This window comes from Seriola lalandi, unplaced genomic scaffold (assembly GCF_002814215.2).
Source record: "Seriola lalandi dorsalis isolate HSWRI2012SDOR001 ecotype SW California unplaced genomic scaffold, Sedor1 jcf7180002054970, whole genome shotgun sequence".
Lineage (NCBI taxonomy): Eukaryota > Metazoa > Chordata > Actinopteri > Carangiformes > Carangidae > Seriola > Seriola lalandi.
Window position 1 is genome coordinate 765,029 of NW_019525521.1, and position 13,071 is coordinate 778,099.

Sequence of the window (13,071 nt, forward strand, 5' to 3'; positions counted from 1 at the left end):
TGTGATTCTCAGCCAAAGCAAACAAGACCGCATCACCCTGGACATTTGGCAATCAATAATAATAATTATTGTTATTATGGTGAATAGTACTTCTGCACAGCCATGTTTTGAAAGGACTAAGTGAAGCTTGAACAGTGTAATCGACGCAGTGATGCCTACTGCATGGTTCTCCTGCTGGGCTCTGCAAACCCATGTGCACACCCATAAGCCTTTGGAACTGCATAATAGCTGGTGCATGCCGCAACTGCAAACACTGTGGCCTTTTGTTGCTTCAACCAAGTGCATCTCCTTGTTGATGACTGGCTGGCCTCTGTTACATCTGAACAAATCACTTCCTTCTCTGTCTCCTTCCAAAACAATCAGAAAACCGACGTACTTTTACAGACGCAAATAACTAAAACAATGCATGTGTACTGGCGACATCAACAAACATTTGACCTCAGCAAAGATTTAACAAAGGCTGAAATTAAATGTGCACACTCCGGACTGGAGGACTTCAGGTGGGTGTAGTAATTTTTATTCAAATTAAACCCTCAACTAAGGATTCTCACACTGTAGCTGGATAACAACCCCCCCCCCAAAAGAAAATACATATATAAACATATATAACAACGGTCTATTCTGCATGCGCATATGGTCTTCAAAAAGTAAGAATCAGTTAGGCAAATGCCACATGCTGCCTTTCCAATTTTCTCCTTCAGTAGTGACTCTGCTGCTGTAGATTTACCCCCAACATCCACCACAAAGTCAAAGAACAACAGCAACTCCTGCAAGAACAAGAGCATGTACTGCATAACTATGAACACAATACTTGATGTGGACAGTGCATTGGAGCCATGGCTCAGGTGGGCTGGCAGTTTGATCCTGGCCCCCTTGAACCCAGGCTGCGTCAGGAAGGGTGAAATGTATGTTAAACATGTGGATGCTGATCCACTCTGGCGACCGACTTAAAGGTGCAGCTGAAAGACAACAACTTGTTGCAGTAACAGAGGAGATGATGGGAGGATTGCTGTGGGGATTATGCTGAGTTGCTCTGATTCTGATTCAGCTGTACCCAAAGTTCAGTCAGATTCAACTTTGTAATGACCTTTTAATGTGCAACCAGGAAAAGCTTACAGTACTCTGTGTACCACCAACTTAAAACCAGACCATCTCGCAATCTTGGCAGGAAGTCTTTAGCATGGTAGATTGTCAACAGTGAGACGGGGCTATCAGCTTTGCCAAAAGGCAGACGTTAAACAATGATGCATTACTGCTAGCTTTGAAGCAAACTAATGCTATACTTTGATTCTCAGGGATGTTGATAGTTTTGTTAATCGATACCAAAGACTCATCGATTACTTCTCTCAAATCGCATTTTCCTGCTCGAACTCTTGTTCTGCAAAACCTGCATTCATCCTAATAGTTCTGTGAGACCAGATTCTCTCCAAAGAGACTCTTCAGCTGTTCAGATCCACCACATATTTAAGGTATCACAGGAGTGTGTACATAATTCTGAGTGATGCAGGTGCATTGATCTACATCAGTCTGCCCCAAACTTAATGCTGGAAGTAAAATACAAGAGTCTTTTTTGTGTTCCACAGTGCCCACATTATGTAACCCTCCCCCAGGGCCTCACCTGAGCCGGGGTTGTGTTTAGCTGGTTTGGAGGATGTGTGAGAGGTGGAGGTGGAGGCCACCCTCTGGTCTGAACTCATGCTGTCCTGGCCCTGAGCTGAGCTGGACTTTCTCGGTTTCTTGTCCGTCAGGTGCAGTGGGGAGCTCTTCTTGGGGGGTGGCAGTGGTCGTCGTGGTCTCGCCGTGGTGTTCACCTTCAGCCAGGCTTGGGCTTTGTACTCCACAATCTCTCCGTAGTTGGCTCGTGTCACCCGGCACTCGTACAGTCCTTCGTCGTTCTTGCTGACTCTGGAGATCTGCAGCTTGTGTGAGATGTCGTTGCCCTGGACTTTCACTGTCTGTTAGAGGAATTAAAAGAGACCACAGTGTCATAACATCGGACAGCGTTATACAGTATAATACCACAAGGTTTCATCACATATCATGACACTTAATGCAACTATATGCTGCAGGATTCTAATGTGAGACTTGTATACTAACACATTCACAAGCAAGTCGGACTTGTGTATTTTAGCCTAAACAGAGATGACATTGACATTTTTAAATTGTGGCACTGAAGCCAAAACCTTTCACTTACTGTCATTATTATCATGAAAACTGAGAGGAGTGTTGAGGATATAATGTAAAAATCTATCACAGTTAAAGTAATTTTATATTGTGGGTCCAGCATACAACATGATACCTCAAAGTTTCTGAAATCAGCAAACTTTTCGATTCAGATACTTGAGTATTGTTTCCTACCTGATACCTGACAAACTAAACCAACTAGATTTTATGGTATCCTGCTAGTATCTGTCAGAACTTTTATGTTTTAAATTATGAATACATTTCAATAGGTTTAAATTAATTGACCAAACTCAATCTTCTGATCTTAAAGGGGGTGATAAGTTTAAAATTTTTTCTGCTGAGGAAAATGGTTTCTTGACAGGACCAGGTGGTGGTGGTGATCTTTGCCATCGTTGTTTTTAGAAAACAAGAGGTTACAATACGTCGTCTGAGCAGCGCTACGGCTTCAGGGCAGATGGGAGGCTACAGTAAGTCGCTATTGGAAAGAAAGGACACAGGCCGAAATTGGCCAGGGCTAGCTGGTTAGCATGCAAACATCAGGAGAAGAAAAGCCGGGATAGAGACAAGAGTCAACATAGGTGTTTCTTGTTGACACTGGAGACAGCTCTTGGTGAGTAAAAGGAAGAGAATAGCTCCTTTAAACAGAAATTTGATTCATCTCATTCTTATACTGTCGTTTTGGCCACAAGTCCTGACAGCCATGACAATACTGTACTCATGTCAGCTCAGGTTAATTGCAGAGACCTGTTAACATGAGCTTTAGATTTAACATCTAAACTAAAAAGTGCTTTAGACTGTTGACTTGGTTACGATGTCTCTGATCATCTGACTGTTTGTGTTTTGTGGCACCTCCAACTCTATTGTAATGATGGTACCACATTCCTGGTACAACATTATCAAAGATAAGCTGAAATGTATCTCTAAAGAATGCATACAACAACTTGATCTCAGATCAGTAACATGAGTCTATATATGGCCGTCTGACTATATCTGGACTCCAGTGAGGTGATGCTAAAGAGGACTGGGCAGTAATGTTGAAACGTCCTCCACACACACACAGAGAGCCAGATCAGTTGCTGGGCCGTGAACGCAGGAAGTTAAGCACTCTGACAGTAATAATAGACTGCCACTGATTTCACTGATTAGCTCCTTTCTCTGGTTGAATGTATGTTATTTGGTGAAATCAGCTGCTGTTGTGTTTTCCTGGAATGACGTGCTGCAAATGTGGGTCATGGCTGAGAAGCACTGGGCTCAGAATTTGGTTTAAAAAGATTTCGAGTTTGTAAAGTGATGTTCAGAAATAATTTTGAATGTTTGTAGTTGTGAATCAACCTCTGCTAAAAAAGAAAAAAATCTACATATCTACTGAACCTTTCAGGACCTGTGGTGAAGATGAGGGTGAAGGGACCATCTGCCCTCTCACTCTACTTTGGGGTCAGATTGTCACTGTCCAATCAGATTCAGGTGTAAAAACAAGGTCAGAGTTTGTACTTGTAACTTCAGTGTCACACACAGGTGTGGGAACTTTGAATGCTGAGTTTATACACAGTTTTCTGCTTTATTTTTTCAGTGTCTTTCTGTAACCTTTACTTGTTCATATTACATACATTTTACAATTACAATTACAGTTTCTATTTTACAGACTCTTGATGCACATTTATTTTACAGGTTTACAAAGATTGATTTATAACTACGAACATTTGAATTATTTTTGAACATTTGAACTTTCTGAGCTCAAAATCTTTTTTGACTCTAATTGGAGCCCATATGACCCAGAATACATGACGCATACTTCAACTTACACTTATTTTTGTCCCCTCGTCGTCAGGATCAGGCTCTGGTATCATCTCCATCTGGGAACACAGAGAGCAAGAGAAACAGAGCATTAGCAAACCAGAGCCACTCTGAGGAGACGTTCAAAGATGTATTTTGTGAAAGTCTAGTGACGAACTCCCTAAAACTGATGACAACTTTGAGAGAAGGCATCATCAATCCTATGACGGTTATAAATCTTTCATTCCAACATCAGCACATAGTTTACAGCCTGAGTGACTGCATTGCTACCATTCTACCTTTAAAAATAAATGCCCAAAGATGTCACTCTTGCCTCTGTTTTTGATTTATTTTTAGATTCTTTGAGTGGTTCTGTAGAGAAATTAAAGACAGCCTCCAGACGCTACAGTGAATCCAGGGGAAAAAACTGGTTCAAACCAGGATGCTGTGTGACAAACTAACAGCTTCCTGAGACAAATTATGCCTCAAAACCTCCATCAGTCTCCGCAGTAAAAGTAATATTAGCCATAAAAAAGTATGACAAATAATAAAATGTCAGAAGGACGGGAATTGGCTTTTCAGTAAAAAAAAAAAATTTCAAAGGAGAGAAAAAACAAAAAAACAAAAAACAGAATATCATACCTCCTGGGCTCGAGAAATGCCCGTTTGAGCCCCAGTGGCATAATTCTAGCACGGTGGCAAGCACTAAGCCTACAGCCTACATCATGGACTGGGCATCGATTTTAGAGGCTATAATTTATTTATCCCACATCGGATGCCAAATGGATGTGTGCCCGGAAAAAGAGTCTGCTGACTACAAAGCTGAAGAAGAGCAAGAGTGGTGCGGCAGAAAAGGCTGGAGAGATGGAGGAGGAGGAGGAGGAGGAGGTGGAAGTTTCTCCAGAGGACAGAGAAGCTATTGGCTCCATGGCTGAGACAAAAAAAAAAGGGAAGGGCAGGAGAGGGATAAGATGGCTACTTATGAACATTTGCTGGAGAGAGCGCTCCTTCAAGTACTGTAATTACCTCGCAGGAACCAAGCGCTTTTCTCTGGAGGATGTTCGGCAGACAGGTGATTAATGAGCAGAATTAGGAGCCGTAGCTTTCCCTGTCTACGCGTATGCATGACTCTTACATCTCGTCTCCACAGATGGACCTGGCATCCTCTATTGTATCAAGGAGACGTCTTTAATGGCGAGGCAGGATTAATTGTCCTCAGGCTTGGCATTGGACCGTTTCACACCATCAATTTCAGCCTTGTCTTTTACAAACTTCGCAGTGGTTAAAAGGGCCGGGTGCGTAGTCTATATATGTCACCTGAGGAGGACAGAAGTAGAGCTCCAGTGGAGGACAGATGCTCTGCTCTGGTCTGCATATAGTGACTGCTGCAGTCACAGTGACAAAGAAGATGGAGCAAAATGGTTTAATTGCCTCTCACACATTTCATTATTGAAAATCCTATGGGGCTATTAAAATGGCTTTTCACCACAGCACAGCTGAACTCTATTATTTTCCAGCTTCCAGCATTTAATTGATTAGTGCATTTTCTGTAATATAAAATAAATGCTTTTAATTCTTTGTTTTAATTAAAATTCCTCTCTCAAAGCACTAACACAAGCATTGTGATTGTTGCATTGATTACTTGCTACTTACTAAGTTTCTGTCCATCGTCTGGGAATTTTGTTTTATTTAAAGGTCCCACATTGTATAAAGGGAGATTTCCAGGTCTCCTTTGATTATAGATTAGGTTTAGGTTCTATATTAATACTGTGAAAGTATCAAAGCCTCAGTCCACAGAGAAATGCACACAGCCTGTATTCAGAAACTGAGCCTTAAAACCAGCCGTCAGGACTTCTATCACTTTATGATGTCACAACTATACATTCGCTGCCCACAGCTATAGACGTAATAACAGCTATGCATTCAGCCGTGCTCGGGGGCAGAGCTGAGGCCGTAGCTGTTATTACTGTCAGGAATATGACCCCCAACTTTATTAACAGCACAACCACAAGTGGCCATTCCATCCCTGAGCTAGCAAGCTACAAGACAGATGCTGCAGAACGCTCGTATGTCAGGAAGGCCGTATATCACTGCACAGCCTTCCCAAGGAGAGCCATATTAGAGACTACTGTTAAGAAAACAGTCAGCCAATCAGAACAGACGCTCAGAGACTGACACAAAACGCCATGCTCTTGCTAGAGCTCCAGAGAGAAGCCCGAGAGAGGAGATGTAAAACTACATTGAGATGGTTTTTGGTTCTTAACACCACAAATATATCTTCTTATGGATCAACACTTCAACCAACCTGTAAAAGTGTTTAATATGGGACGTTTAGCGGAATTGTATTTATTTTACACATCAGAATCAGTGAAACCATTAAAGTGATTAGCACCTAGCTTGTAAATACAGGTCTATAATGCATTCTGTGTATCTGCATGAGCTTTGTCAGTGTAGTGTAGTATAGTGTAACCCCAATGATGTCATCTGGATTATCTCACCTTGTGCTTGGTGGGTACATTTTTTAAGAAAATGCCACAAATGAATGGAGAATAACAGGTGCTTTACCAGGCAGCGAGGGTCTAACAAAAATACATTATGGAGCTACTACCCCTGATTACGAACATTCATCAAATGGTGAAGTAAGTTTCAAAAGCAACCACAGACATCATGGAGGAGGCCTCTAAAATAAGCATAGCATAATTTGCTCTGTTCTGTTGTGGCTGATTAAAGGCCTGGTAGAATAAATTCTTTAACAATTTATATTTGAGTAGTGTTCTGTCAGGCAGCAGCTTCCTGCTGCACTGTGTTTTAGTCACTTTGATTTCATCATTCTTTTAATCATTGCAAATTCTTCTGATGCTAACTGAAGAAGAATGCATCAAACATGCTAGCTGCTAGTCCAAGCAGCTGTGTTTGTGCACATAGTGAACATATTCATTTCTCTCCTCCTCCTCTCTTCTTTCTGTCATTGTATGTAAATGACGTACATGTAGGTTTTAGCAGTGAATGCAAAAAACTGAAACTCACTCGCTGATGTTGAAAACACTCAGTCTACAGTCCCACAAAGGATTTCAAGTTTCATCAACAACCATTACTATCAAAACACAGTATTTAGCACTGTGTACATATAGTATATGCAAAACAGTTGAGGCACGCTATTCGTTGAATGGGTGAATTAACATTTGCCTTCTTTACCAGCAGCTCCAGTTCATATCCTGTATCAGTCTAATAGGAGTTACTAGTATGTTGATTAGAATTAGTTTATATTAGACTTTCTCAGCACATGGTGAGGAATATTGAAAGTCTTGTTTGTACTAATGATGACTAATACAAGTGACATTTTATTTAGGGGAGAGAGGAACTGAGACACCCCTGATTACATTAAGCCCAGTTTTTTTCTTCACGTTTTTGCTACAAGCTTAATTTGGATTGCACTATGTATATAAATCAGTTTTTTAGTCTTTGTAAATGTCTCTTGAGGATGCCTCCCATCACATCCCTAAACCCTCTGGCCAGGCTTCCCTCCAGTAACCAAGTAAAAAAAAAAAAAAAGAAAAAAAACACGGGCAGTGGACATTTCAAAATTATGTAATTACAGAATGAGTACATAGAGGATACTAAATATCCAGCATGTGGAAATAATGCATGGGAGACATAGTTCACACACTACAACTGATTCATCCTGTCTTCCCTTTCGCTGGATGCATAAATCACAGTAAAGCACCAACATGGACAAAACCATGGTCATCTTTCCCCTGGCTGCAGAGGGCTCTCTCTATATATATATACACTATATACATGATGTGTCCCAATATATATATATATATATATATATAGCCGACAGCTTATATATATATATAAGCATAGCATAAAATATATAATATATATATATTTTGGGACACATCATGTAATCATTGCACCTGGTCAAAAGTTATTACTGATGCATTTAAATAGGAATAAACTGAGGATTGTGTCTGAAAACAAAATTATTCCAACTTTATGGGCAACAGCGTATATATATATATATATATATATATATATATATATTTGTATACTTACTGTATGTTACATAGACACTTTGAAGATGGCAAAAAAGATATGCCTTGGGGGATAAACGTATTATTATTACTATAATAATAATAATAATAATAATAACAATAATAATACATTTTATTTTGAAGCCCCTTTCAAGACACATGGGAATACATATGTATGTGTGTATATTTGTGTGTATATATATACATGTGTAGGTATATATAGATATATAATACACTGCATTATAAGTGCAGCATCATGAGTGTGAAGATGCTGTTGTTTATGTAATTTTCTAAAGCCTAAAATAAATTCAGTGGGAGGCCAAAACATATAGATGTCACCATACTGTTGACTAAAAGTGAGTTAGTCATAGCAACAGTAACTAAGAGGGCAGTGCCAAGGAGACAGCCGGTTATACTAACATTTGAAAGTAAGATTCCCATCACTGTGGGTTCGGGTGTTTGCCGACAGCAGGCAGATGAAACGTGATGAGAGATCTACATAAGTCAACAATGACTGAAGTCAAATAACATACGTACATGAAGCTACAGTATCATTCAGATACATCCAACATCCAAGACGGCAGCACCACGACTCAGACTAATCACAAACAGATGTATTTTAAAGAGCCGACCGCTATGACCTCGTGTACTGTATGTGGGAACAGCAGGGTGGGTTAAAAGGAATGAAAATATGAATCATATTTTGTTTTCGTGACGATAATTTCTCTCTGACTCCAGGTCAGATGACTGTTGCCTGCCTTGTGCACATATTAAGAATAAATGCACTTCTAGGTTCACCTCTATATCTGAGGCATTTCAAAATATTTTATCCAAAATGACTCTTATACACAGGAATTAAACAAAAAAAAAAAAATGTATAAAAAAGTTAGGTGGTATTTTATGAAGCCATTAGTCATCCAGCACTGGACAAGTGCAATTAAGGTAATTGTGACCTAATGAATGTCCAATATCAATTCAGATGCTTGACATTTATCATCTGATGTAAAAGGCGTTTATCTGCCAGTTAGATGTTGCTGTGTAAGTCCTTAAGAGGAACAGATAAAAAGGTTAAAGTGTCAAACCTTTTCATAGAGAATAATCACTCTCTTTGTGTTTAACTGTTTTAACTCATCAAGAACGACTTTTCCTTATCTAAATGTGTACCTGACAAATGTTCCCTGACGTAAGTTTCCAGCCTGTGACAGCAATGTGAAAGTTTTCAATGACACCGTAGGAGGAAACCTCCATTATTTTCCCATTTATATTTCATTTCTATCGCATGAGTGCTTTCTGAGCCAAAGCCGCAGCCACTTGCAAGTATCTCAATTTCAATCGCTTGTCTCTTTATTGCAAAACCCTTCCGCCATGACACTCGGCTATTCTTCATGCAAATCTCAAATTGACTTCTTGTAAAATGTGCTCCACAATTATTGTGCATATAAAAAAAAAAGCTTCATTGAGTTGCTGAGACTAAATTAACATCACATGAAAGAAAAGTGGTCATCATTTAAACTGAAATACGGACCAGACCACCTGCGTTTCTGTGATTGCCTTACGGCTTTTACTGTGATAGGATGAGATCTAACGTGGGCGCCTTCACCCTGGGTGATACGAGCAATAAAAACACATCAATACGACCAAATATTTAAATGAGTTTGTGCAGCAGTCACTGGTTTTACTAACACAAACACTGAGAGGAGGTTAAACTCAGGTCATGGACTTCATTTGACACATTAAACCCTGTAATCTTAAGCTATGATGGTGGAGGAAATGTGTCTGTGCAATGAAAAGCTTATCAGTACCATTATATGATGACAGCTAAGTAGTGGTACTGAAATGCACATGAAAAAGACCTCTAAATTATTTTTTTCACATGAAACTATATGTGAAAACTCAAATGCCTCAGATGTTTCAAGCATCAAATGAGTCTTAAGACAGTGGATTTAAGTAAATTTCTGTGTATAAAATCAGTAAAAAATACATGCAAATGATTTCAGAAATGTCCCCATTTGCTGTGAATTGCTGAAGTGTTTTGTTTTATATGTATCTTGTTATAATGGCCAATTTCAGTAACAGTTTGTCAGTGTTTTGTCACTCTGCGATCCAGCGAGGGAACGCTGCTCTCACCCGTCTCATCTGATGTTTGATTGACATTCAAATTAGTGTGGAGAGAAGGCGACTTCCCGCCATCTGTGAGCTCTCCCCTGGTTGCCCGACAACCGCATGATGATGCAAAACTTCAGGAAGTCATTGCTCCTGGCCAAGAAATAGTCCAACCCCACATTTAAAAAAAAAAAAAAAAAAAAAAACAAGTCGGTAAGTGGATTTCGTTACCTTTAGAATGAGTCATGTTAGATGTTTCCCCCGTTTCCAGTCTTTGTGCTAAGCTATGCTAACCATCTGCTGGCTGTAGCCTTTATTACACAGGCAGTAATAGGATTTTGCAATAAAGAGGCGGTGGACACATTGTAAAATATTTTGTGAGGCTCAGCAATGCTCAGCAAAGCTTTTTTTCTTAATTAACAGTGAATTGAAAGTGATACTGTGTTTGTTATTCACGTATAAAATGTGTATTCACATAAAACCTTTTGTCATTAGGAAAAGCACAGGTTTGGATAATAAAATGAATGATGACTGAATACCATTAAGCCTCTGCAGGTTCAGGGTCCTGGTGTTGTACATGTTGACTCACGGTGACAGTCTTATACCAAGGTTTATCCCGTATTCACATTGTATTGTTTGAACTGCAATTATGAGCAGTAAGTATTAAGTATTAACACTAAAACTGTCAATTCAGCCAATGCTATGGGAGCTACACACTCTTTGTTCGTACCTGGTTTCTCTTGGTAATGAACTAGCACTAGGACTAGTGCACTAACCACCTTGGAATATCTTTTTACTGTTCTTCCCACTTAATTATATTGTATACAGTGATCAAATCAGCCTGAAATGATGGATTGAATAAGACTTTCAGCATCTTTTTGATTCATAAATCAAACTAGAAACTTCAGCTGTTTCTAACTCGTGTCCCATAGAACAGTGGTTCTCAAATCAAGGAACCTCTAAACTCTTTTTTTTATGTTTTATTACAGAACATGATTTAAACCTATGACTGAAAAGGTCATTCATTATGTTGTGATTTTACCTATGTATGAAATTACAGTAAGACTACCCTTATAAATGATTTGAAATGGTTTATAATTAGGTAATTAATTTGGTTGTTAACACTTTATAACTCATAAATAAACAATTATAAACAAGTTATAACAGTTTTCATACATTAATGCAGGCTCACTATTTGGCAAGATCAAGTTAATGCTTACTACTCATTAATCTTATTTATGACTTACTACCATTTATATTAATATATGTCGTGAAGCCTTATGGACAATAATGTGCTTTGTGAGTTAACAGTGACTTAACAGTGACTTTGACCTATGACCTTCCACCACCATAATCTAATCTCTGCCTCATGATGAATAGGGTTTGATTTGGCGACTTTGACAAATAAGCCGCCGTCCTGCTGATACTCTTGAACGTGGTAATGCTGCTCTTATTGTATTTTTGCATGTGTACCACAATTCTGTATTTCCATAACAATCTGTGGCAGGTGCATTTTCTTGTAGTGTATGGCTTTGAGATCATTTGCATTATTATTAAGCTGATGTTAGATGTTTTATGCAACTCTAAATTCTTTGCACTATCCATCATATTTATACCTATAAATAGATATGGAAAAGAAAAAAAAAAGAAAAGGTTTCTGTATCCACAGTGCCTCAATACCATGATACATCCATTCTAGCACCTCTTGGCTGTGTTCCCAGCACATCTGGATCCATTTTGTTATTAGCTGCTGTTTTTTAACAGGCATAATGTGCAAAGTGTCACATAATGTCAGGGGCGTCTCCAGTGCAGCATCAATGAGGTTTGATAGCAGAAAATGTCCTGCAGATCTGAAACACCACGTCTCGGTGTCAGTCTAACATAATCAAAGAGCAAGACTTTCTCTGTAGAGCCGCCATTTTCGCTAATGCTCAATAATGATAGAAGGAGAAGAAACCCATCACAGAAGCAGCCATGATAACAGTTTCTCCTCCCACACCAGCAGGAAATAAACCAGCATCTGGTGCAACAATATGATGACATGTTTTGCGTTAGACAAAATAACCCACAACTGAATGTTCCCCCAGCTGATTTTCATGCCTGTGCACCCACTTTGATCGAAAGCGATGAGTTCGCAGCCTTTTTTCTGACAGATGTTGATGAGGACTGTAGGACATTATGAGCTGGAGTCGAGGTGGATGAGGCAACCTCTGACGCATCCAACATCACAAATTGATGATGTTTAACAATGGAAGATTATCTGTTGGGATTTTTTTTTTTTTTCAGCCAGTGTTGAAAGAACACATCGACTAACGGCACCGGAGCCGGAGTCAGAATGAAGAAAAAGGTTATTTGATTTAATGAACATCATGGAAAGAAGTGTGACGATAAACAGAATAATCTTCTCCTCTCTATCAAGGTTGTAAAGAGATGGCAACTGACAGAAGACAAGCAGGCCGATCATCAAACATGAGACACCAATACGGTGAAAGATTAAACACAAGAATTGAGACCGATTCTTACATCATCTTTTAAAATGTACCGTCTCAGTCTCTCGATCAATAACATAAAAACGTATCAAAGTGAGACGGTTTTATGTGAATGGTCTCAGCCAATAAAAAAGAATGTAAAAATAGCTATAGAAATGACCATTTTTTTATATTTATTTTGGGCAACAACAGCTCTTCCAGCTGAACACAGCGAACAGTCGAGATAATGAAGAGGAGAATACAGTATAGTATATATAGTATAAGTATATAGTAGGTCTGTCTTCTTCAAAGTAAAAGTCTGTCTTTCCTCAATCATCTCACACACAAGAGCAACCAATAAATAAAATATTTTACATGTAATTACTGGCAAATTTTCACAAAACAACTACTGAGGACGAGCAGCAACAATCAGTTTCAACAACTCCTTCAACCTGAGCGACAACACAGCTCGTTTCTTTCAACAGGCGTACCGGACCTGGGTTGCC

At 39.2% G+C, this 13,071-nt stretch overlaps 1 protein-coding gene across 1 annotated transcript in view; it reads right to left on the reverse strand.

The window, feature by feature from the left end:
* vstm2a (V-set and transmembrane domain containing 2A) overlaps positions 1 to 13,071 on the reverse strand; it is an 82,012-nt gene that overhangs the window by 15,572 nt on the left and 53,369 nt on the right. Inside the window, exons 3-4 of the mRNA XM_023395878.2 lie at positions 3,987 to 4,037; positions 1,619 to 1,955 (exon numbers count right to left, since the gene is read on the reverse strand). Coding sequence (XP_023251646.1) covers positions 1,619 to 1,955; positions 3,987 to 4,037 — 388 coding nt within the window. The remainder of the gene's footprint in view (positions 1 to 1,618; positions 1,956 to 3,986; positions 4,038 to 13,071) is intronic.